Raw genomic sequence first — 27,348 nt, 5'->3', positions numbered from 1 at the left:
CAAGCCCGCATGGAAAAGTGGACAGTCTTAGCCTCCTGTTGACAACTTTACTCTGCACATACAAACTCCAGGTGGGGACAACAAAGCCAGAATGACCAGGGAACGTCATCCAATCCCAGCATAGGGAGGGGAATTTAAGCAATGTCTCGGAAGCAGGAAGTGGAGGACAGCCAAGAGACCAGCGGGAGGGAGAGAGTGAGAGAGAGTGAGTGAGTGTGTGTGTGTGTGTGTGTATATATATATATGGGATACATTACTCACCGTAATCGTATTTCTGATGCTTGTATCTGCTTAGATTCACATGCTGTGCATAGGCCGACATCTAGTGGAAGCTGCGGAGTATTACAGTTTGTTTTTCGAAACTCGAAAATGGGCGTCAACACAGGGCGTGCCAGTAATACTATCCCTAGTGTGACGTCTACTGTACCCAAGATCCCTCACGCGTCTAGGATCCTCAGATTGTATTTTTTCTGACATGAGGTAGCATGAGGTGTAGCGTGAGTACAGATAATCCAGGCAGATAGACAGAAAGGTAAGACTACAAGCAATCATGCGCCTTCTCTCTGAGGGGAGGAAGGGTGGGTCGCATGTGAATCTAAGCAGATACAAGCATCAGAAATACGATTACGGTGAGTAATGTATCCCTTCTGAGGCTTGTGGAATCTGCTTAGATCACATGCTGTGCATAGATTAGCGAGCAGTACCAGAAGAAGGAGGTGGGATGTGAGAAGGGTCATGAGCAAATAAGTGTCTTAGAACCGCTTGTCCCACTTGTGTATCTGCCTTGGAGTGGGTGTCAATTCAGTAATGCTGAGTAAAAGTGTGAATAGAGCTCCAAGTAGCTGCTTTGCAAATGGTGTCAAGGGGTACATCTGCAATGAAAGCCAGAGTGGCCCCAATGCCTCTAGTAGAGTGGGCCCTTGGTGTAAAAGGCAGAGTCTTTTCAGAGAGTGAGTAACACAGCTGGATACAGTTAATAATCCACTTCGAGATGGCACCTTTAGAGACGCGATCCCCTTCTCTGCCTGTAGCTACGGAGACAAACAGTTGATCTGTTTTCCTTAGCGGTCTGGTTTTATTTACATAGTAGAGGACCGCCCTACGCACATCTAAGGTGTGTAGTTTCACCTCAGCCGAGCTTTGCAGGTTCTGGAAGAAAGCTGGAAGCTCGATGGACTGGTTTACATGGAATTTTGATATAAATTTAGGCGAGAACCTAGGGTGTGTGCGTAAAACCAGTTTGTCTTTATGGATAGTAAAGAAGGGATCCTGCAGTGACAGAGCCTGAATTTCACTGACCCTTCTCATAGAAGTAATAGCTACTAAGGCGGCCGTTTTATAAGTCAGGTGTTTGAGACTGCTTTTATGCATGGGTTCGAAAGGGGGGCCCATGAGCTTGGCTAGCACCACATTAGGGTCCCCCCCTGGTGGTGGGTTTGAAATAGGAGGGTGAAGTCTCTTTACTCCTTCCATGAAGGCCTTAACTACTGGTACTTTCCACCACGAAACCTTGCTATGGGAAGTGGTGTAAGCCGAGAGGGCTGCCAGGTGTACTTTCAGTGAGTTAAAAACCAATCCTGCATCTAGCAGGTGGAGCATGTATTTAACAATAGTGGAAGGAGTGCAATCAACTGGGTTGATTTGTCTACTCTGGCACCAGATAACGAACCTCTTCCACTTGTCAAAGTAACAGTGCCTTGTGTTTGGTTTCCTAGATTCCTTTAGGATGTCCATACACCTCTGTGGTAAATTGAGGTGTCCAAACTCTATGACCTCAGGAGCCATGCTGCCAGGTTCATTGAGTTGGGTTGCTGGTGCACTGTTTGACCTTGGTGCTGGGACAGAAGGCTGTACCAGGCTGGAAGTTTGATGGGCTCGCACACCGGCATCCTGCGTAGGTGTGGGAACCACGGTTGTCTTGCCCACATGGGAGCAAATAGGACGAGGGTCAACGACTCCCTGTTCATCTTGTTCACCACTTTCCTGATGAGAGGAGTTGGTGGAAAAGCGTACGCAAACATCACTGACCAGTTCATCCACAGGGCGTTCCCCTGGGAGTCTGGTTGGGGGAACCTGGATGCAAATCCTGGGCATTGTCTGTTTTCACTTGTGGCGAATAAGTCTATAGTGGGGAAACCCCACTGAGAGAAGAGATCTTTGTGTTCCTCTGGGAGGGAGTCTCTGCTCAGAGCATCCTCTGGGGAATTGAGCTCCCCTGGAACATGTTGTGATGACAGGAAGATGTTCCGTCTGAGTGCCCATATCCAGATTTTCTGGGCAAGCTTGGACAGATTTGGCGAGCGAGTCCCTCCTTGCTTGTTCAGGTACAACATGGCTGTAGTGCTGTCCGTCCGGATTTGCACTGACAGGTTTAGTAGGTGGGGCTCGAACGCCTGAAGCGCTCTGAATACTGCCAGAAGCTCTAGCAGGTTGATGTGGTTCTTGGCCACTGAGTGAGACCAGAGACCCTGAGCTGTGTGGTGGAGATGGTGACGTCAGACATGCATCTGTAGTGACTACTGCCTGTACTTCGGGATCGTAAAATGGTTTCCCCTGTGCAAGATTTTCTCTTATCCACCAGTGAAGGCTTTGTACCAGTGTTGGCGAAACGACCACTAGATCGTCCCACTGACCACTTGCCTGAGACCACTGTTTCGCCAACCATTCCTGCATGGAACGCATGCGCAGGCACGCGTGGGGACCAGGTAAATGCATGACGCCATCATGCCAAGTAAAGGCATTGCTTTGCGTACCGTTATTTGTTGACCGGACTGATAATGCGGAATTTGCAGTAGTATATTCCGAATTCTTTCTTCTGAAGGAAAGGTCAACCCCTCCTGGGTATCCAGGATTGCTCCTAGGAATTGTTTTGAGGTGCTTGGCACCAGGCTTGACTTCTTCTCGTTGATTGAGAAGCCTAACTCGTGGAGGAGGTCGATAGTCCTTTGAATGTTTGTCCTGTAAATTCCTGGGGTTTCCCCCGTTATGAGCCAGTCGTCCAGATAAGGGTACACTGGGATTGCCTCCCTGCGTAGGTGTGCAGCCACCACCGCCAGTACCTTGGTGAATACCCTTGGTGCTGAAGCTATCCCGAAGGGCAGTACCTTGAATTGGTAGTGCCGACTGTCCACCTTGAAGCGCAAGTACTTTCTGTGCGCTGGGAACATGGAAATATGAAAATAAGCATCTTTCATATCCAAGGTTGCCATGTAATCCCCCTTTTTTAGGAGGGGGATTACCTCTTGTAGCGTGGTCATACGAAATTTTTGGGGCTTGACATACTTGTTGGCAGGCCGTAAATCCAATACTGGGCGCATTGTCAAGTCTTTCTTTGGCACAAGGAAGTAAGTTGAATAAATACCCTTGTTTACCTGGTGTCCCGGGACGAGTTCTATTGCGTCCTTTTGTAGAAGAATGGCGATCTCCTTGAGGAGAATCTTCTGATGTTCTAAGGAGTGTACTCTTTGTCGTGGAGGATGACGCTGCAGTAGCTCTATACAATTTCCCGTGGATACTGTTGACAGCACCCATCTGTCTGATGTGATCCCTTCCCAAGCCTGGGTGAAGTTTAAAATGCGTCCCCCTACTGGGGTTGCGTGAGAAGGGACCCTGAACTGAGCGTCACTGCTTTGGTGGAGGCGTTCCGCCTCCCTTGCTGGGGCTGCCTCTGCCTTTACAACGACCTCTCCTATTACCTCTGCCGTAAACCTGGGTAGACTGTTGGTTGTTGTTCCACTGTGTACCCTGCCCCTGGGAATAGTTAGATCCTCTCTGGGAATTTTGGCCGCGTGGGCGACGAAAATTACTATTCCCTCTCTGGTTAGGGGGTTTATTGGTTAACTGACCAAGGGATTTGAGTGGCTCGTATTCGTCCTTGGCATTTTTCAGTGCGTCTTCGACTGCCTTACCAAACAACAGATCGGCTTCCACCGGTTTGTCTAACAATGATGCCTGAGTTTCTGCCATAAAACCAGACTGCCGTAACCATGCATGTCTCTTGATAACAGTACCTTCTGCTATCAATCTGCCTGCGTTGTCCGCGGCGTCGAAGGTTGCTTTCAAAATGCAACCAGACACGGCTCTACCCTCTGCGGAGATCCGAGCTAACTGGCCCTTTAACGGTTCAGGAGCAGAGGCTTTGAGAGCCGCGACTTCTTCCCACTGATGGCAGTTGTAGCTGGCCAACAGGGTGGTGGAGTTAGCAATCCTTGCTTGATAGGCGGACGTTGAGACTGCCTTCCTGCCGAAACCGTATAGTCTTTTGCTCTCCTTGTCGGGGGGAGCTTCTGACGAAGACAAGGGTGTCCCAGCCCTCTTACGAGTGTTGGTGACAACTAGGGAGTCTGGCTTCAGATGTCCTCTTATATAGAGAGGGTCAGACTGAGCTGCCTTGAAAAGTTTTTCAACCCTGGGATTGACTGCTCTGGTAAGGTTTGGGTTCACCAGGGACGGATCTATTCTCCGCTGAATGGATTTAAGGATAGGGATGGTCTGGGCAACAGGCCTCTTTTCTCCCACTAACTCTTCTGCGAAGTCCCTTTCCTCCTGTACACCGTGGGTGTCAATGTGGAAATGTTCTGCTGCGCGAGCGAGAACCTCATTTAGGAGGGGTTGGTAATCGACCAGGGAGTCGGTAACCAGGGCTTCGTTCTCTACCGGGGAATCTACTCTGTATGTTTCCGGGTCATCCTCTTCTTCCTCCTGGTCCTCATCATCCCCATAGTAGGCCGTCCCGGTTTGCTCTTCTATCAACCCAAAATCTTGGTCTTCACAAAAGGAAGCCTCTCCTTGATACCGCGGGTATGGTCTTGCGTAAGGTTGTACCTCGAAGGGTTCGGACCTCATTGGAGTTTCAAACCGGGCCTTCTTACTCGGGGGATAGGATCAGTAGAGCCTGAGGGTGTGGCCCCTTGTGGATCATACGAGAGGAAATGTTCTGGATTTTTATCATAAAAATCAGCCAAAGAAGACATTCTTGACATGACCCTATCTATGTCTTCACTGGACCATTTTTTGGAACTGGGAATGACTCTCTCAGCAAGTCTATGGGATTTATCTTGAGTAGCTTTGCTGGTTGTGGACCTATTAGCAGACCTGGGCTTGTCTGTCTGTTTAGGGGGGGTGGAGTGTTTCACAGGTGTGGAAGAATGTACAGGTAGTTTCTTCTGCTGTTTTCCCCCCTCCCTGTGCGTAGAAAAATGTTTTCCATGTCCCTTAGTGGCTCTGGAGTTTTTCGACGCCAGGCGTCGAGGATCGGGAGAGGTATCCCTGTCCTTCGAGCGTGGGTCCTCGCTGGCTTTAATTGCGGGCTCCGACTCCTGGAGCGCGGCCTGGGGGTGGAAGTCGTCTTAGTCTTCCGACGATCGAACTTCTGTTAGCTTAGGGAGCGAGGCACTCTTGGCAAGAGTGGATGATTGCCTGGAGTCATGCGGCGATCTTGATCGAGAGCGCCCAGAGGACACCGAATCGGACCGTTCTGTCTGTGCCTCTTTCCGAGAACTCAACGTCGTCGAGTCTCGGTTGGACTTAGTGTGTTTAGTGTGTGTAGTATGTGAAGCGCTTGTGTCGCCGGGGGTCCTCCCCATAGCCGCCCTGCCGGACGACCTTCCGAGGTCGGGGACCTGCGCTCGGCTGTCTTTCGACACCGTAATGCCCTCGCCGTCCGAAAGTACGGCGTCGCTGCCATCGCTGAAGGCGCCCTCCGCTGCCATGGCCGCCTGCCTGGCGTGGTGGGCCCAACGCTTCGTCGAACTGTCCTAAAGTGTCTTAGGTTTAAACCTACTACACGCTCTGCAGTTCGCTTCGGGGTGGTCCCTCGGCAAGCAGAGATTGCACGTGGCGTGCCTGTCGACCCAAGGGTATTTGCGATTGCACTTGGGGAAGAATTGAAAAGGGGTACCCTCCATACGCACCTTGAGGCAGCGGGCTGTTAAGTGTAGGAAATGTATAAAGTATACCTATATACCAAGAGTGTAGAGTATGTACCACCCCCCACTCTCCCTACTTGCAGGGCCGAGGCCAGCGGCCTTCCAGGCCCGGGCCGAGGCCAGCGGCCTTCCAGGCCCGGGCCGAGGCCAGCGGCCTTCCGAGGCCCAAATCCGTCGTGCAGCAGCCGACTGTCGATTTCTTCTCCAGCCGGCGTCGAGTGTCGAAGTTCGACGTTGGGGTGGGAAAGGATGTCAATAGAGTATTATTTTAAATTCTAGCAAAAGTATGGCTAAGGCCAGGGGACTCCGCAAAATGCTTCCGACCAGTATGGCGGAAAAAAACAATCTGAGGATCCTAGACGCGCGAGGGATCTTGGGTACAGTAGACGTCACACTAGGGATAGTATTACTGGCACGCCCTGTGTCGACGCCCATTTTCGAGTTTCGAAAAACAAACTGTAATACTCCGCAGCTTCCACTAGATGTCGGCCTATGCACAGCATGTGATCTAAGCAGATTCCACAAGCCTCAGAAATATATATATCAAGGTGATATAAGAAAGGAGGGAGGGGGACTGGCTCCCCGTCTGTCTGCCTAAATCAGCTGTCCAACTTCCTGTTCCCCAAGATCTCTGCTAGAGCACTCCCGACGCCTGGGGGGGGGGGTTTCCTCAGGCACAGGCCCTGAAGGTGGTCATGAAAGGTCTTAACGGATGCTGGGGGTACATTGTCCTGGGCTTCATCGTCCTCATCACCCCCTCTTTTTCACAGACCAAGGGGAATCCGGGCCCTGGCACACAGCGGGGTCCGCCCCAGGTCCAGAGCCTCTGACAGGTCCAACGGCTATTGAGGGGGAGGCCTAGGTGGTACAAGAGGAAGTGGTAGGGTCAGAACAACTGGTAGGGCCTGGATCAGGGGAGGGACCGACACTGGGACCAGCAGCACTGGAGGTATGGCAGTACCACCCAGCGGAGGGGGCAGGGACGGCACCACCTGCGGGATGACCTTCACCATTTCTTTCAGGAGCTCCTTCATCTGAGGGGAACGCATAAGGAAGAGGAATCGCTCGAAGAAGCGGTCCTTCGAAGTCACTGGTTCCCTGCGTTACCGACCCTCTGAGGTGCAAGGCCTCTGCTCCTGGTCAAAATGCTGAGGCAGCTGATGCGTGCAGCCGTAACACTGTGATGGGTAGATGTACCCCTGAGGTGATCTGAAGCCTGCACCATACGATCTGCTGCCGCTTCCAGAGGGAAGGGGACTGGGATCATCTTGCAAACCCCATTCGATGGGCAAAAGCACTGGTGGGCCGAGAGCTGGATCCAAGATGGCCACAAGCATGGCAGGCTCCGCCACGTGCCTCTCTGCTATTTTGAACCCTTGTGCCACCCCCTCGGTGGGAGGGCACAGAGGCCCTGAGCCAAGAGAGGCCTCAGACACAGGAGGATACAGTTTGGTCTTGCACCCAAAGCAGGGGTGTCGACCTCAGATCACTCTGGTAGGCGCTAAGCCCCCTCGGCCGGACGGCCGGTAGTCGTAATGCCCTAACTCGCGACTACCGAGCTATCTGCGGTAGGCTGGACGCTCTCAGCACCAGTGCCAGTAGCCGTGCTTGATGATGCCGAGGACAGACCCTTGGAGGTGGCACTCAATGATCCCTGCGCCCTTGCACTAGACTAGAAAACACAGGGGCAAAACTGTTAAAAAGAGAACGATCCAATATTACAACAAAGGAAGAATAAATAGAGAATGTAAGGATGACGTCCGATGGGAAAACTAAGGGAAAAGAAGGCATGGAAAAAGAAAGAAAAAGGGAAAGCAGAAGGAGACGGAAATCTGGGCTAGGGAGACAAAGAAAAGACAGGAACCTTTCATGTCATTGTTCTGGATTAGCACCTGCTTATTGAGTGAAATTGGTTGGTGGTTGATAAGGGGTGGGGTTTGGCTTCCCTGTTCCAGTGGGCCCTGTCACGATTCACAAGGGCTAGGGAGGTGATGCTGCTACCCAATATTTCCCCAAGCTGTGTTTTAACGCAGGCAGATCTCATGGAGAGAAACTCCCTTCTTGGGGACAAGGACAACCACCTTGGGGTTAGCCCAGGGAATAACAAAGCATCACCACATTCTCTAAACCATCCTTCCATCCCGAACCTTCTTGTTGAAAACAGATCCATATATTACTGTAATGCAAAAGTAACAAATAGTCTCAAAAACACAGAGAAGAGGAAGAACACAGAAAAAGTGGCCCAAGGAGACAGAGATCAACCTTTCAAAAGTAACAAGGGACTTTGACAGCTCACCCCTACTGGACATGCTACAATGTATCTACTGAACATGCTACAATGTATAAAGAAAAAGAACGGACAACAGTTGTGGTCAATCCCAGCACGAAGCTCATCTGCAGCGCCTGCTGGGAGAAGCAACAGACATGGAGAGCATTCGACTCAGGAATTCCAAAGTCTGGTTGCCAACCCGGGGAGAAGAGAAACAGAGGATGCCAGTGGTCCGCCACGTGAGTTCTCACAGGGTTCTGCAGGTGCTGACCCATGCACGATACCAAAGGCAAGAAGAGTTGGGTGGCCCCACAGCAGGAGACGCCGCAGAAGCAGACGGGGAAAGCCGAGCCAGCCGAAAAGTCAGACCGCCATCCCTGGAAGCCCTGGTGACGTACCGAAGCCGAAAGCAGGTAACGGGTGGGACCCTGTCTGCCATAACAGTGGGAAACAGGAAACCACTGGCCACACAAGAAGGGTCTGGGACCCCAACAGAAGTACAACAAAGCATCATGGAAGTCTTCCTCCTTATAGTGGTGGAGATAAGTCCACTAGTTACAAGAGAAGGGTCACAGACCCCAGTGAGAATGAGCGAAACTCTCAAGCGTCTCTTCCTCATCACAGTGGTCAAGAGGAGACCTCTAGAGACCAGAGGATGGTCTGGGACCCTAACAAGATTTGAGACATTGTTGCAAACAAGTTGCAGTGGCAAAGTGTCTATCAAGCTGGAAAACAGTGACAGAGAACGGTATCATGCAATACCACGAGATGGGAGTCATTCTCCTGGTACCAAATCAGACGTTTTGATAGAAAGGCCAGGGGAAGATAGTCATTCCCCCTGGCCGTGTGCTGAAGTGTGTCAAAGCAGACCAACAGAAGGGGGCATTATCTTGGTCCTGAACTAAGTGTTAAGGTGAAGAAGCAAGGGGAAGGGAGTCATTCCCCCTGCCCTTGTTGGAAATTGCACAGAGCCACACCAAGAGAAGGGAGCCATTCTCCTGTAGAGAACATGGTGCAAAGACAGAGTGAAACCCGCAAGCCAGGGGAAGGAAGTCATTCCCCCTGGTACATTTGTTTTGAGAGAACATTTTGCTGAACCCCATCCAAGAATCAGGAGAAGGTAGCCATTCTGCTTAAAGAAAGAACTTTCTGTTAGTTTACCTTTTTAGTTGTAGTATGAGGGACAGAAGTAGGTTGTGACACAGGACGGTGGAATTTACTTTGATGGATATTCTGACAGACCCTTTTAGTATTAGTTTTGAGACAGGGGAAACCCCACTTAGAAGTTAGGGACAGTAAGGAGCTATTTTACCTAAAGAAATAATAGTCTATAACCAAAACCATGCCACCTTTGTATCAGCATTCTTCTCCGATGCCCTTACAGCCCCCACACTTGGTCCACTTAACAATCAATAATGCCTGATGCATTTGAATGGACTTAAAATATTTTGTTGACAAGAATGTTGTTTACAGAAATTTAAGTGCCTGTGCGCACGATTAGGGCACTGGATGTGTGTGAGTGGTTTGTCTTTACTCACTATACTATAGTTCCCAATCCTTGCCACATGTGATCGTGAAGCACAATTTTGACAGAAGCCACTTATGGGAATGCAAGTTCAGTCTATCAGTTATTACATGCTGAAGCAATCAGACTTTATTTCAAAAGTAGCAAACTCAGTATCATGACGTCAATCTGCTAATATTTTGGTTGATGTGCATGAGATACACGCAATATTGACTAAGCAAATTAAGACTACAGTCTCAAAGTTCTACGTCTCTCACCAATTTGTGATGACTCTGTGACAGAGAATCGAGAATTTCATCTACAATTCTGTCCGAAAGGAACGAGGCGACCACCAATTTCACTTCGCTGGATATGGGGAAACAAAAGAAAATACGTAGAGGGGATCAATGAAAGCAAACATAATTTTTTTTAGCAAAAAATCAAATAAAAAATTATATGCTGAATGCTAAGAAATATTTCAAATACACCTCTCTAGACATGCAAGGTTATGCACTTGTAAAATTCAAAGGACAAATCGGGCAGGCACAGCATTTGCCCAAAACAAACCATGCAGGAACAAATTAACAATTTGTAAAAACATTGTATCCCACATTGATTCCGCCTTGCGTATACTGTAGCCCCAAACACTCGTGGATAGAGATCTAGAAGGAAGCATTCCGACTAACTGTGAAATTAGTCTCGTCTACCCCATACTTTATTACCCAGCCACCGAATCGCCTTTATCTCTGCACATCCTGAAGCAGCAAAGGTTTTGGTGTTCTGCAGTATAAAGCACTAATAACAGTAAAAGAAAAGTGTAATAGGCACAGCCAAGCATAATCTCACTGATATAATGGATCCATGATTTTTCTTTAATCAGCTAACAGCTTCACGGGCAATGGATGGACAAAACTACCCCTCAAATCATCATATGCTACAGAGCGTGTTGCTGTTGGCAAATACATTTGATTTTAGGTCAAAACCTTCAAAACTTCATCGAAGTGCTTTTTTGAATCCTCCCTTTTAAATACAGACAGGCTGTCTCTTCACCTTCCTATAAAAAATGCAACAACACCAGAGCAAGCATGTTTGCTCTGTCAGAGACCAGATTTTATTTTTCAAAATTCCACTTTCACTTAGAAATCTGGTTGCACGTGGGTGAAATAAATTTACACACGGTAAGATTTTTCACTCTATTTGAAAACAAATTTGCTGAATATCTCCTGGTGAGTCCCAGAATGAGAAACATAAACCCAAAATGCTTACAAGGACAATATTGTGCTTGATGTCCTTCATTGGGATGGATGAAAATACCCCAGGTGGATCAACATTATAACCAACTTGTGCTTCTGCTTTTTGAGGAATCCATGGGAAAGAGTCTGTGGAGAGCGTTCGAGCGTTCCAAGGAGCGAAGGTGGGAGATTGCGGCCTTTAAGTGATGTATGCAAGAGCAAATTTGTGATACAAATTGGGCCAGAGCACATAGAAGCCTTTGTGTCCTACACACTTTCACTGTGGTCCAGAATAGGATTTAGGCATAGGGATTGATAACTGAGCCATCCTACGCCCTTATCTTTTGCTGCTATGGATGGCAATGCAGCATAATATGAAACATGGTGCTACACAAAAAGGGAAAAGATGTATATTTGCAAAATGTGCCGTTTTTAGTCGAACTCCTATGCAACACAAGACTGTACACAGTAAGCTGTAGATCTGTGCCATGGTATTGCAGTAAAGCAATCAACTGTGTTTATATTTATAGTAGTTACTGAAGAGAAAGGTAAGGTCTTCGATCTAGAAACATGTTCAATAGCAAGTGAATGGTGATTTGGTAGTGCTTAATAATATATTTTGATTAGTGAATAGGATCGGGTCCAGGAAGTGGAGAAGTCAGAGGTCAGTAGGGGCATTCAAAATGGACAAAACATTCTATACTATATGCACATTACATTTTATATAATATCATATATACATTATTTACAGTTAACAGCCACGTGCCATGGATGGTGAGTCAATTATGGGAATTATGGCAAAGGCTTATGCCACTACAGATTGCCGACGCCCTTTCCCTGTAAGAGAGGTGTTTTTAGAGCAGTTTTGAAGGCCTGTAATGTTGCAATGTTCTTCATTTCATTTTGTATTGAGTAAAAGAAGGGTAACGGAGTTGGGGGCTAAGCAGGGAGGACTGGGAATAGATGGGTTGACAGTGCTTGAGAATGGATGGTTATTTGGGGAGGCAGGGTTGACCAGTCCAGCGTGTACTTGAAAACATGAAGGAGGAATTTGTGGAGGGACCGGGGTTGAAAAAGACCAAGAGTGTAAGAAGAGCTAGACCCATATAAAAATGGAAGGCAGAAGGGGGCGAACAGAACGGAACATTGTAGAAAGTGTGAGCTGCAAAGTTACACATTCTGTTGCAGGGGGCAAGAAAGAGAAGCTGATATCAAGAGAACCCTTGACCCCTTTTCCGACCCACACTAGTGGTTGCAGTGTACTTTGTCCACCCCCTGGATGTAAAGTAAACCTATATACATGACTCCGAGAAAGTTGGTCACCCTATAAGCCAGCTCAATATTCCTCACAGAGTGCCCCTAAAGATGTGTGATGCCTGGGGACAACCTCAGGAAGGAGTCCTTGAGATCAACTAACAAAACCACAGGATCCCACAAACCAGACTGCACCTCGCAAAAATGCAATGCAGGACCAGCTGAGATGAGAAATAAGTGCCACTGACCTGGAGACAGTTACATCTGGCACTGTGAAGGAGAAGAGGGCAAGGGGCACGGACCAGTGGCCGGCCAAGATGCAAGTTTGAGGACAGTCAATGAGCAGAGATGCTGGGACAGAAAGAAAGGTGCTGCATCCCGTGCAGAAGAGTGGAGTTTTATCAGCCTGACTCTGAGATGGCAGCATGCCTTTTTGTAAGCATTCCACACAAAAAAAAGCCACATCTGAGGGAAAGCGAAGCATATATAAAAGGAAGGCTCCTCGCATCAGTAATTTATTGGGGATTTGGAGAACAAAGAGCACAGACAGAGGCGCATGATAGCAGGGGATGCGATAGGGGAATGAGGGTGAGGCGGTTGCTTTTCCTCTAATAACATTTTTTAAATAATGGGTGAAAAATAAATGGAAAAGCCATATAATTTACAATTGTTTCTGTAAGGTAACATATAAAATACTCCATTAAATGCAAGGTCACCAACAGCAAATCCACGAGCATTATGCAACAAGCTGCCACACTAGCTGTGGCCAAAGGAAATCAAGAGGCCTGTTACAATGTTGTATACCAACGCTGCCACCGTAAAACAACTTTTAATGCTGGTAGGCCCAAAGCAGAAAGAAACCGGTCAGCAACATACACGAAAACCTTAAAGTGATGGGTTATGTAAATGGATCTTGCAGTTTGGCTACTCAGTGACTGTACATTTCGTGTTACATATTTGCTTACACTGTGAGAAACCTGCAGGTGTCTCCCTGGCTAGTCACTGGGGATCTGTCATCCAGGTGGCCAGGACATGGCCATCGCAATTGCATCCAGTTCCTGGGGGTGGACCAGTGAGGGAGGATCACCTGGATTGGGGGTCCTCAGGGAGTGGAAGTCGGACACCGACCGGTGTGACTCTGTATCCCCCTTCTTCCATCACCTTTTACCCATCCTGCGGATCCTGCACAGATACGAACAGAAGGCAGATACTAAAAGATCCTGGAGCTGAAATAATTATATGACAGAGCTCATGAAGTAGTGAGGCACGACTGGAGGCCCTTTGCACCGGACCGGTAATACGATTCCGGGAGATAATACTGAAAGAAGACTGCGGCGGACTGAACACGGCGGTCCCAAGATGGCGGCCGCCTGAGAACAAAGAGACTGGACAATAAAGCAGACATCGGGCAGTGAACATTGGAAAACAAGGGTGTTGGTGTGAGCATTATGGCTGCGGCACCCTCTGATGCGGTAGCTTTGATGACTCGGTACATCAGAGTATTACAGTGCAGGGATGAGGCATACGCACTAGGAGCCCCAACGTGTGAAACGGGAGAGTCAGAGACCATACGACCGAAGCAGAGGGGTAAACAGACTGATGAGAGGCACGTATGAGAGAGACCTGCAGCGCAGAGCAGTCGACGAAGCATCAGAGCCGCTCTTAGTAACCAGGCCGAGGGATTGCAACTAAGTGGCACCATTGTTGCAATCTGAGGACACGCCAGTGATCCTAGACTCTGCGGTGCATTGAGCAGCGGGGAAGACACCAAAAGGCAGATGACGTGTCAAGGACAGAGGAAAGGCGTACAGTAACAACAAGATCAAAGCAGGTCTGGCTGGGTGCTGAGCCTGCGCCGATTCACAGGCGATAACCGGCGAGGCCGGACTGAACAGAATTGTCTGGAGCGACACAGTGGAGCCCCAGGGCTGACACGAATAAGTGCTCGAGGGTGGCGGAAGAGGGGCCAGAAAGCAGCCCGTAAGTAATGAGGAAAGTCAGACGTTACCAACGAGTTGGTGGCCTGCCCAAATATACGGAGGGGCTGAAGCCTTGTCCCACGGAAGTTAAACACACACACTGCAGGGGGGGCTTGGTAATACTGCACACAGGAGGGAAATGCACCCATTAACACATGAACCCCCATGCAGCACAGACACGCACGGCACAGTGCAGTCCGGGGGTCCAAGGGCATGCAAATGATATGATTGCCCATATAAGCAAAGACACAACCATAGGAGATAGAGAACTGGGTCAGACTGGCAGTTCATTAAGACACAGATTATCACCTGTGCGCCCAGCAAGGAGGGGGTACGCGCAGGAGGCCATCCCCGGAACCTGTGCGAGTGAGGAGAGTCATATCCAGGAGGAGTGCTCCAGTAGTGTGAGCAAGATAAAGTGACCACGTAGGCGTGGAGCTGAAGGAAACCACCCAGAGATTAATTGAAGCCTATGAGCTGAAAAGTAGGCGCCATTGTGCGAAACATAACACTGTGCCTGGAGCCTGGAGCCACAACAACTAGACTCGGAACACACCTTGCTGGAGGTGTGTTAACCTGTAGACAGCAATAACTAAGGACCGACGACCGACCTGCGCACTAAGACCCCACACTGCAGACGATCTGTAATCGGAGTTAGATGAGAAGCTTATAGTGAAGGCAACAGACACCTGAACAAACAAAATAGCAGGAAAAATGAGTGGCATTAGAGAACACCAGAGAGGCACCGCCAGTGAACCTAAGTGATGCTCATAGGTGCACCTGGCAGACAGGAGAGCCCAGTGGCAAGTACTAGTAATCTGGCCCTCAGAAATGAAAATGACGTTCAAACAGGCTAAGTCCAAGCTGAAACAGTCGTCACTGGACATCTTCACTAAACCGGTGCAGGGCATGGACACCCCTAAATCAATCGGACAGGAAGCAACAGGAGATACAAGCCCGACAAGAGGCGATAAACAGATCTTGGAAGCCATAGCGGCACTGAAAGTGTCCTGGGAGACCAAACTGGATGCTGCCATGGTAGAGCTTAGAACATCCTTGGAGTTCAAAATGGATGCGGTTAGTGTTGATGTCAACCTCCTACGACAAGATGTAAAGGCGGTGGCAGAGCTCACAAGGAGGTTGGAAGAGGAAGTTAAAGTCAACACAGGCACTTGCACTGATAACACCAGAAGTATCACCACACTGGAACAGCAAGTGCAGAACTTGGAGCATAGAGCAGAAGAAGCGGAAGGGAGGGCCCGCAGAAATAACATACGTATATTGGGACTCCCAGAAAGGGAAGAAAACCCGGACCCAACCGATTAGATTGAGAATATGCTGCTGCAAGATATAGGTGCAGGGACGCTTACCCCGGGGTTCACAGTTGAGAGAGTGCACAGAGCTCTGATCAGGAAACCACCGCCTGGAGCTCCACCCAGACCGATCATTGTGAAAAACTTAAACTATAAAGACAGAGAGAAAATATTGGAACACTTTCGGAAAGGAGGGACGATAAGCAGGGCATCAGCGACCATCACAGCGTATCCGGATTACACCTTCCAAGTGCAAAGACAATGCCTGAACTATGTGGCTATAAAAAGAAGGTTGCGGGCGGCAGGGCTGAAATACATGCTACTGTATCTGGTGAAACTGAAAGTCTTGCACAAAGGCAAGGCCCTTTTTTTCGAGACCCCAGAAGATGCGGCGAGGTGGATGGATACTGTGAACTGTCAAGCTGATGCAGAGGACCGGGAGGAGATGGGAGAGGCTAAGTGACCCCGCGTTTTATTCAACATGTACATTGTAGAACATACTGATAATGGGCACACAGAGCTCAGTTAAAAGTTAAAGAGTATGCCACTAAATTATAGACTACATTGAGCTGAAAATATGCAACTGTGTTAAAATTACTGGAGCTATGCAGCTTGCCTCTGTACTATAGAGATAACAAATAGCAGGAGCTATGGGTGCCCCTTAATGTAAGCGACACTGTGGAATACGTTAATACCCCAAGTCGTTAGGTTGGTAGGGATACCAGTAGTACAGTATCCTCCCGCTGCACCCTAATCGCTGGCGGCTGCCGGGGTGGGGGAGAGATGTGGGTTAGCCTGGATCCAGGGATGGAGCTGGGCAACAGTTGGGGTGGGGGAAGGAAGAGGGAGGTGGGATAGTTGGGATGTTTAAGAGGGGGGAAGGAGGGGAGTTGGGAGTGTTATAAGTGAACGAGCCTACAATCACAAGCCACTATGTAAGAAGAGGAGAGTAGGAGGGGAGGCGGGCGGAGTAGGAAACGTATGAGATGGGAGACCTAAAGAAAGTGACCTGTAATGTGAGAGGGTTAAACAATTACATTAAACGGAATAAGATCATGATGTAACTGAGGAGACAGAAAATAGATATTTTCTGTTACAGTAAACGCATCTGACCAAAGGTAAGCAAGAGGTGGTGGTGAAAAAGTAGAAAGAGACCACCATCGGAGCAACATACTCAGCATATGTAAAAGGGGTGATAACATGGATAACACCACACGTCCCATTTAAGCTGTTACGGTCCACCATAGAGACAGACGGGAGGATGGTGCTAACAAGAGGGCTCCTAGAAAATAAGGAGGTGCACATCATTAACATTTATGCTCCAAACCAGGATAACACTTTATACTTCAGAAACCTGTACGGCAAGATTAGCCCATACATGGACGGGGCAGTTATATGGGGGGGGGGGACTTCAATTGTACATTGGATCCCAAACTTGATAGATCAGATGAAAAGGTTGAGAGGCCCACCCCAGTAGCCAAGGTCTTGAGAGCCTTACTAACTGATTTCCAGCTAGTAGATGTGTGGAGAATACACCATCCACAGAACAGAGAATACTCACACTATTCGGCCCCACAAAACCTACACACCCAATTGGAATATATATTTATTGCATCCGGGCTAACGGGACAAATGAAGGGAGCAGAGTATAAAGCAGTGGTCCTCTCTGACCACGTGCCATTAATAGTAACATGGCAGATCATACCTCCTAAACCGAGAATCCCGACATGGAGACTCAGAGCTGAGGCACTCAAAGACACAGTATTTAGAGAAGACCTGAGGAAGGAAATACGAGAGTACTTTGAACACAACACCGGTAGTGTGGAATCGGCAGGCACACTGTGGGAGACATTTAAGGTGGTAGTGAGAGGAGCAGGAATATCGAAATCAAAAGGGTTGAAAGGTGGGATAATACACGAATTGCATGATGCAGAAAGGAAAGTGGAGACCAAAATGCGGGAGAGAGACCATACACCAACTGCAACAAATCTGTAGGGATCACTGGGAAAGACATATGCAACCTTATCTACAGAAAATACGTAGAAAGGCAGCACGCAGAAGGAGATAAGCCGGGAAGGTTACTAGCTTGGTTGTATAAAAGCGAGACGCCCAGACAACCAATTAGAGTAATTCAGGGGATGGGTCGACAGACACACGACACTCAAGAAGGTGTGAACAAGTGTTTTTTTTTAATACTACAAGCGACTGTATACAAACATAATTGAGAAGGAAGATATTGATGAGCTAGAAACATTGACAGAAATGAATCTACCCAAAATTGAGGCAACGGAGAGGGAGAACTTAGAAGCCCTGATTACATTAGAAGAATTAGAACAAGTGATTAAGACGCTACCCACTAATAAATCCCCAGGAGCGGACGGACTCCCATGTGAATTCTATAAAACATACAGGTCGGAGTTGCTTCCCCCGATGTTAGCAATGCTAAATGAGGCGTTTGATAGGGGCACGTTGCCAGTATCCCTTAGGGAGGCGATAATCATTCTTCTCCTTAAACCCAACAAACTGAGCACAGATTGCAGATCATATAGACCACTGTCGATGCTTAATCAGGATAGCAAGATACTCACGGCAGTTTTGGCCAATAGGTTGAGACCTGTCATAAATAGACTCATAGATCCTGATCAGACGGGGTATGTCCCGCGCAGGAGCATGACCGACAACCTTAGGAGGCTCCATCACTTCATAGAGCAGACAGAGGGGAGCTCCCAAGAGGTGGCAGTAACCTCATTGGATGCGGTCAAAGCCTTTGACTCAGTCAAATGGCCATGGCTAATGGCAGTGTTAAAGGAATATGTTATCGGGCTGCATATCTGAAGTGGGTCCAACTGTTACATAGCAAACCGCTGGCACGAGTCAGAACGGGAGCAACCATATCAGAACAGTGGCAACTCAGCAGAGGTACTAAGCAAGGATGCCCATGGTCCCCAATGCTTTTCATTTTGTTCCTTGAACCCCTGGCGATAAACTTGAAGCAGCAATATGGAGAAGTAGGGATTAACACAAAGGGAGGGCAACATTTGATTTCGGTGTATGTGGATGATATGCTGCTGTACTTTAAGTATCTTAAGGAAAACTCACAGTATATCTTGGAGGTTATGGAGCGATACGCAATGCTGTCCGGCATAACAGTTTACCCCAAAAAATCTAGCATATTCCCCCCTCGGCAGATACGTGGGAGTACCACAACATAAACTGCCGATAGTACAGATAAAGTGGGAAACTGAGATGTTCCGGTACCTGGGAATAGATGTCTACCACAGTGTTGCAGTTGAACACCAGCAAAACACAGAGAAGGCGGTCTATAAAATCAAAAACAGTATGACATTTTGGGCAAAGTTCCCCTTAACTATGATGGGGAGAGTGGCATTGTTAAAGATGGTGGTGCTGCCAAGGCTATAACATTACTTTGCAAATATCCTCTACATGGTACCCAAACTATTTAGTATGTGTAGAGGGTTCATATGGCATAACTCTAGGAATAGAATAGCGCTGTGGAAGCTACAGAACCCATATGAACAAGGGGGCATCAGACTGGCCAACGTCGAGATATATTATTTAGCTAGCAAAATTCAATATGTAGTAAGGTAGTTGTCGGGGCACCCTACACCAGAGTCTAAACTATTGAAAGCAGAGTGTACTCCTTATTTTCTGAATGAATGGATATGGCTGCCGAAGTTGCAATGGGAAAAAGGACAAGATTTCTGGAACTTGGGGGTAAAATGTGGCGAAGAGCCTGCCAAGTAATGGAGAACCCGTTCCCGTGCTGCCCGCAGATGCTGCTAGTGGCACTGGATGGGATGGATGGGCAAATGAGGAAAGTCATCAGAGGGCATTGGGAGCCGATCGATATAGCGACCCTGGGGGAGGTGTGGCAAGACAGTAAGGCGATGGAGTTTGACACACTGAGGTTAGATACGGGATTACACAGAGGACAATACATCACATACGCTAGGCTGGTGATGACGATAAACACGTGGTTGGAGTCGGTGCTGGCTCAACAGCATGACACAGCCATACAAACATTTTATTATGTATCAGATGGAGGCCACAAGGTCTCCCGAATATATGAACTGTTGATGTCTAAAGTGGGGAATGAGGTGATCCTGACGAGAAGAGATTGGGAGGAGGCGGCTGGGGAATCAATGGGAGACGGGTTGTGGGTAAAGGTACAAGGACACCACAAAAAGGTATCGAGGAACGTAAGGTTGCAACAGATTCAGTTATATGTCACAAATAGGGCATACATGACCCTTAAGAAGATAGCCAAGTTTAAAAATGCAGGATTACAGTAATGCCCAAAATGTGGGGAGGTGAACGCTGGAATGGTACATATGTTCTGGGCATGCCCTGAAATAAGTAGATTATGGAGGGAGGTAGCCCACCCCATGGCGGGGAAGGAGATACATTTGGATGCAAACTCCTTGTGGGTGTGCATGGTAGGTGTGTTCCCCAGGCTGCGTAAACTGAAACATGTGAGCAAACTCAAAGACCTGGCTTATATACTGGTTAAACGTAGGATAGCAATGAGCTGGAAAGCAAGTAGAAGACCGAAAGCAGAAGCCTGGTGGCACGATCTCCTGAAATGGGCGAATGCTGACAATGGTATGGAACGAAGCAGCAAATAGAGGGGGGAGGAAGAAGTGAACACGCTGACAGCCTGGAAACAAGTAGTAGCTACCATGTGCGGGTCTGACCAGGAAAGCCCGAAGGATGAAAGCCCTTAGGGGGAAGGGAGGAAGGGATGCCCAGAGAATAAGGTGTGGAAGGCTGAGAAGTGGGGTAGGCTCGGAAACAGAGGGAGGGTAGGTAGGGGGCGGTGGGTGAAAACAACATGAAACTGTACACAAGAATGGAAATGCATACTGGCTGTTATACTGTACGGTTATCAAGTTGGAATTAATAAATATTGTTTACAAAAAAAATGGATAGAGCTAAGAGAAACTGAAAGTGCAATGGAATTGTTCGATGTAGGCTGGCAGGGGGGGTTGGGATAGGGAGAAAACGAAACATAGAACTGTACGTGTAGGATATCTTGTACAATGGTTCGTTAAATTGTATGGTTTTATGTTGGAAAACCAATAAAAACTGTTTTTAAAAAAAAGGAACTCAGGTGGAGGACGTGCGCCCCCCACTGGAAGCACAGGTGTGAGTGTGACTGGGGCCCGCATGAGGAGGTACGCTGGCAACCACAGGGGACTAGCACAGGAAATCAACAGAGGGAATGCTGTGCCAAGAGAGGAGCCAACAAAACCTGAGTAGACATTGAAACGGTGCCTCCCCCCACTCGGGTGGTTTACCTCTGGGGAGGAGAAGCTAATTGAGGGGGGCAAACAATAAGAGCGTGGCGCAAGGGCAAGACTGTGATCGCAGAGGCGGGGGGTGCATCCCCAGATAGGTCTGGCAAATGTCACGGCAGAGGAACAAAGACCAGAAGGAAGGAGTCCCAACTGCCAAAAACACAAAGAAGGTCCAAGACGCTAACCTACAGATGATATTGTGCCCAGATGGGGATTCTGACGCGCCCACTGAGCAATTATCCCAGGATGGAGTAGGGAACACTCCCCCCGGGATGGAAAACCGAACAGTGACAAACGCAGTTCTGCATCAGTGCTTCAAGGAATTTAGCGATAAAATGACAGAGACTTTGCAGTCACAACTAAGCCTGATCCGGACTGAACAAGCACAATGACTACAGGAGGTAAAAGGGGATATTGCTGAGCTAGGGACAGAACAGACACAGCAGAAAATGCGATTCAGGAGCTGTCAGAGGACGCCTGCAAGACAGACGCTCAGGTGGAACAACTGGCCAGGGTTACTCGGAATCTGGAGATCCAGAGCGAGGACCTTGAAAACCGCTCCAGGTGATCCAACATATGGATCAAGGGGATGTCAAAAGGCCCACAGGACCGAGACCTACGGGACACGACACAACAGGAATTTGCAGATCTCCCTTAACTAGAGAAAGGCAGAGATGTTCCGCTGGACCGGGTCCACCAAGTAGGGCCAAGGAGAAGAGAACCGGGAGCCATGCTAAGGGAGGTGGTGGTGGCGCTCCAACGGTATGGACAGAAAGAGAATATCCTGGCGAAGGCCGGGAATGCAAGTCCGATAAAGGTCAGTAGCGCTGAAATTCAGGTATATCAGGATCTGGCCCAATCAACACTGGTGAACGAAGGCTGATGGGAATGGTCACAAGAACAAGTGAGGTATAAATGGACCTTCCCGTTATGCCTCATATTCCCATGGGAGGGCCTCCAACACTGTGTCACTACATGCGAAGAAGGACTGCGGCTCCTGAACTTGGAGGAAGAGGGGGCTGAGCAAAATGATCGGCAACCGGCTGGCGAGGCAGCCAAGAGGAAGCAATGGGAATGGAGGAAGGTCCCGGAATCCGGCACCAAGAAGATGGCCCGGAGTGGCACAGCTAACAGCGAACCAAAGATCCTCCCTTCCAAGGGTGACTGATTGAGTGAGCTCCCACTAAGGAGGCCTCCATCTGCGGCAGATAAGGGCCCGGGAAGCAGATGAATCTCTGCCAGGGGGTTTGGTGGGGACAGGGGTGCGGGCGGTGGTTGAGCGCATTTATGGGTTCTAGTGGATCCGCAGGTTCTATCTCCGGTGGATAACAGGACCTTACCACCATGGTTGTTCACATGGGAAGGGGAGGAGAAGGGCAAGTTCGACCGGAGACGGGGTAGGGGGCAGGGAGATGGGGGTATGGGTGGATGGACAGCAGGACTCCTGCATATATGGAGATGATCATGGGGAGTAACCAACACTTCTGGCTGCTATCGCTCAATATACGGGGCTTGAACTCCCCAATCAAACAAAACAAGGTGGATCACTTTCTGGGGAGGGAAGGCCCGACATTGTGATCCTACAAGAGACCCATATACGGAAAAGAGACAACTATAAGGTGAGACTCAAGGGGATACACTCGCATAGAACAGTCCAACGCTCAGGGGGAAAACATGGGGGTCCTGATAGCCTTCAAGGAACAAGCAGGGTTATATCTGGTGATTAGAGAAGTGGATCGGGAGGGGAGCTTTGTGTTTGTCCAGCTTTGGCGGGGCGGGTGCATTACACAGTGGCCTCCTTATATGCTCCAAACACGGGGCAAGATGGGTTTATTCGAGGTGTCCTAGCATAATTAGAGAAGTTTGCAATGGGGCAGGTACTATTGACAGGGATTTTAACCTAGCATGGGACCTCCAAGTGGATATGAGCGTAGACGCACGCCCGAATCAGGAGGGCCTAAGACGGAAGCTTAAAGCACAAATGGCCCGCTTTGCCCTTGTGGATACTTGGCGGAACCTCCACATGGCATCCCAGGGGTTCACATTCCACTCACATGTACATATTAGACCTTTTCTAGGATTTACTATATCTGGGTATCCAGCGTGTTGTTAGGCCAGGTAAAGGGGGCCCTATCAGACCACCCTTTGCTTAAAATCACAGTGCAGCAGGAGAAGGGTGGGGGGTGGCAGGGCTCTGGAAGTGGACTTTCTTAGATCAATTGTTAAGGGATCCAGTGATAAATCTGGGACAGGACAGGGGAATTCTTTGAGCAGAATGGGTCAACAGAAGTCCAGGAAGAGGTAGTGTGGGATGCCTTTCAGGCAACCATAAGAGGTGAATTCATTGCAAGGAAGGCCCTCCGGGACAAACAGCTGGACACCCTTCAAGTGGAATTGGAAGTGCAGCTGCAAAGGGTAATGGAGAAAATGGTGATGGGTAAGGGGGGGCCCTGAGAAAGGAATACAGAGGCATCAGGGGTCAGTTAGACCTACTCCAGACTAAATGGGCAGAAAAATCCCTTCTATTTAGAGACAATGCTACTATATTAAGGCAAACAAAGCGGATCGCATGCTCGCAAGGCAAGTTAGGAGCAAGGCGGCCTCAAAGGATAATCCTCCAAATCAAAACATGACACAGGAACTTCAGCTCTCAGACCCGAGGACATAGTACAGACCTTCACAGACATTTACACAGCCCTATACTCTACCGATTCTCCGAAAGGCAAGCAGCAGGAAGCTTATCTCCATGAGAGCCAGTTGGTGTCAGTTACATCAGGGGGGAGGCAACTATTGGAAGGGGAAATAATGCAGGAGGAGGTCAGCAAGCAATTCTATCCTTACCGGTGGATAAAGTCACAGGACCGGTTGGTTACCTGACAAGCTTCTACAAAATGTTTAATGAATCCCTTATTCCGGTGCTGACCACCTTTTTCAACTCCTTTGAGGTATCAGGGCGCATAACCCAAACCATGGAAGAAGCTAAGTTTGTGTTATTTTCCATGCCCGGGAAGGACCAAATGCTATGTGGGTACTACCGACCGATAGCTCTGATTATTCTGGATGCGAAACTATTCACCAAATTCTTAGCATCCAGACTTGACAAGATTCTCCCCAAGCTGGTACAATCAGATCAATCAGGCTTCATTAAAGGCAGGCAGACATTTGATATCAGGCGGGTTTGCCATCTAGTGGAGGAGGTGAATTTAACAGGGACTTCAGCAATAGCGCTGGCCCTAGATGCCAAAAAAGGAGTTTGACAGGGTCGAGTGGCCTTTTTTTCTCACTTCTCACGATGAAAGCCATGGGGATTGGCCCACAATTTCTAAGGATGTCAAAGCTAACTATTGCATGCCCACTCTGCGATTGGCAATCAACAGGCACATATCCAGGAGAATCAAGGTATCGTGAGGCACCAAACAGGGTTGCCAATTGTCTGGGCTATTGTATGCACTATATCTAGAGCCGCTGATGGTACATATCAGGAACAGCAGCAACATTAAGGAATCCACTTTGGGAGGGAGGAGCATAAGGTGACGGCAGTCGCTGGTGACGTGCTGCTTATACTTACTGACCCGTTACATCGCTCCCAGCTATGACTGAGTGCCTCGAGGAATTTGGGAGGGTGGCTGGACTGAAAATCAATATCCACAAATCAGAGCTCATGTACATGGCGACCGGGAGTAAACCGTTACAGCCGGCGGGGGCCACACTAGAGCAGCCTTATAAAACGGCAGACAAGGATCTTCACTATCTGTGAGTAGAGATCACGGGCTCCTTGGATTCCCTGTACTAGGGCAATTACCAACCCCCCCCACTTGAATCGGTCAAGCGATGGCTAGAAGAAAGTAGGCCCTTATCGATCTTCTACCTAGGGAGGATAAATGTTATCAAAATGGTGATTCTCCTCCGGTTTTATATTACTTCCGAGCCCTTCCAGTTGTACTCCCGCAGAGATTCTTCAAGGCTCTAAATGGGATGGTCAGGGCATTCATTTGGAAAGGAAAAAATCAGAGGGTGGCCTGGGGAGTGCTGATGGCACCATTAAGCAGGGGGCGGGGGGGGCCTGGGAGCCCCAACCGTTCGACGATACTACCAGGCGGCCCAGTTAAGAGTGGTAAAGGGATGGTTCTCGGGGAATCAAGACAAGGTGTGGCCCAGGATGGATGGGGCGGTGGTGGGCAGGCCTCTGCGGGAAGTTCTATGGTGCCTGAAGGGGGACAGACCGGGTAAGATGTACAGTAGCAAGATAACTACCCTGATGGGAGACATCTGGGAAAAATTGCTTCATCAGGTGGGCCTTACGACGTTCCCCCTCACCTCTGAATCCACTATACCGCAACTCACAATTACGTCCATGAGAGGAACGGGGAGCCTATGTGAACAGGGAGGAGGCGGGCTCTCAGAAACTGAGGGACATGGTAGGGGCCCAGGAAGTGAAGACCTTCCTTCAATGTAAGGAGCAGTTTGGGTTGGGAGAAGAGGACCAGTTTCACTATGCACAGTTGAGACACTGGCTAAGGGCCCCGGGGAATATGCAAGCAGTGCTCAGGGACCTTACCCTCTTCGAAAGGTATGTGACGACCAACACAGGGGACAGTCATATGATCACTGCGCTCTAGAGCATTTTCTCAGAAACCCAAACTTGTCCAGATTGGGCGTACATGAAGCGATGAGAGCAGGTACCAGGGGGCCAATATCTGAGGAGCAGTGGAAGGGTGTATGGAAGAGAGTGCCGTCACTCACTAGAGCTCTGCAGATCAGGGAGATGTGGGTAAAGATAATGTTGCCATGGCATATGACACCAGAGAAACTACATAGATTATATCCTGGAGTGTCAGGGATTGTTAGCGGGGATGTAGGGAAGTAGGTACCTGGGAGCATATATGGTGGACATGCCTGGCCCTGGCCCCGTTCTGGACCAATGTCAATGAAGCGATGGAAAGTATCTTTGGGCAGCGCATTCAATGGCACTATGTGGAGGCTATGCTAGCGGTGGGGGATTTGCTGGAAGAACTACCTACGAAAGCACAGTGCCAGGCATATGTGATTCTTAGTATGGCGGCCCTCACCCTAATGGCACAGAGATGGAAGCAGCAAATCATCCCTTCCGTACATGACTGGTTTGCAAAAATATGGCATTATGTGTCCTTGGAATGGGTTACTTATACAATCCAAAGTGACCAGGGAAAGTTCAAAGATGATTGGGACGTGGTACTGGCCTTCTTAGGGAAGGACGTCTGAATTAACTCGTGTCCGCAAAGAATCCGTATTTTGGACTTGATATGATGGCATGGTCCGGAGATGGAAACGCTAAATCAACTTGGTCGAATAGATAGACTGCTGTCAGGGGGCTGAGAGGGGGGCAGGGAGGAAGGGTGGGTGGTGGCTTATTTGTTGTGTAATATTAAGAAAATCTTCAATAGAAATACATTTAAAAAAAGAATTATGCTTTTCAATCCACCTTTTTAATACTTTACCTAATTTTATTAAGAATATCGATTCCCGATTGCTCCAACAAGACATTTTTCACAAAGGTGCGAGGAATAGAAATTTTTGCAGTGCTGGCTTGTATTAAATCTTGCCGGATGTGGGCTTTCTTCATCACATTAGGACACAGATCTTCAGCCGCATCCACCATAGACTCCAGCAGCCCCTGTAGAATGAAGACATGAGAAAGATCTAAGAAATAATTGCAAGACTAAACAAAACATTTTTATATCACAAAAGGCCATTCAAATATGCACATTGGTAGAGATTCCAACAAGGTACCATAGTCAAATATTAAACATATTATTACAAAATATCTTAGTGAATTCGAAGATGATCCAACAGGCTTATGCGTCTCTCTGATGAACGTGTTATTTTGGTATTGGAACCTCTACGCTTCCCATGCTGCTTCCTCGGCAGAAAGTGCATGCTGCATCACATTTCTTGGTTTAAGTTTTCTTGCTGGAGACTCAGAGGAAAAAAAATACTTCTGCGAACTGCCGAATTGAGAAATAATAACTCACCCTCTTGCACTTTAAGTTAAGTCTTGGGAGAGGAAGCATAATATTACAAACCTAAAAATGTGCACTCATTCGGTTTCTTTTACTCCATACATAACATTTTGGAGTAAAACACTTCCATGGCAATACACATGAAATGTAATTGTAAGGTCAGAAAATACCAATTCTCTGGCCTTCTGTTTTTAAAGTGTAGAATCGGTACCATTTCATGATGAATTGAACAATATTAGAATCTACATACCGTTGTATGGCAACAGTGTCATCTTCTCCGACAGCACTACTGAACTAGAATCCGTGTGGATATGCAAAATGGAACTATTAGAAGGTATACGCAATAGAGGTGGCCACAGCAAAAAGGAAGCGCTGCTATAGGCTGATAATATGGTGGTGTCCCTAAAACAGTCAGAGGGTTCTGCTGATCTATTAGTGGACATTATGTTGTGATTTGGGAGGGGTTCATACATATAATAATGAAAAGGAATGAGTAAAAGGCAGTAACGTTAACTCATTCATGCTTTAGGGCACACTTTGGGACTTAGGTTGA

At 48.3% G+C, this 27,348-nt stretch overlaps 1 protein-coding gene across 1 annotated transcript in view; it reads right to left on the bottom strand.

Annotated features, from left to right (window-relative positions):
• CARMIL1 (capping protein regulator and myosin 1 linker 1) overlaps window positions 1–27,348 on the bottom strand; it is a 1,545,633-nt gene that overhangs the window by 317,249 nt on the left and 1,201,036 nt on the right. Inside the window, exons 27-28 of the mRNA XM_069613644.1 lie at window positions 26,274–26,449; window positions 9,979–10,066 (exon numbers count right to left, since the gene is read on the bottom strand). Coding sequence (XP_069469745.1) covers window positions 9,979–10,066; window positions 26,274–26,449 — 264 coding nt within the window. The remainder of the gene's footprint in view (window positions 1–9,978; window positions 10,067–26,273; window positions 26,450–27,348) is intronic.

The sequence above is a fragment of the Ambystoma mexicanum genome, chromosome 5p (genome assembly GCF_040938575.1).
Source record: "Ambystoma mexicanum isolate Mex_15411 chromosome 5p, UKY_AmexF1_1, whole genome shotgun sequence".
Classification (NCBI taxonomy): Eukaryota; Metazoa; Chordata; class Amphibia; order Caudata; family Ambystomatidae; genus Ambystoma; species Ambystoma mexicanum.
Note: the sequence above shows the minus strand (reverse complement) of the source record. Positions and strands in the feature narration are given on the sequence as shown.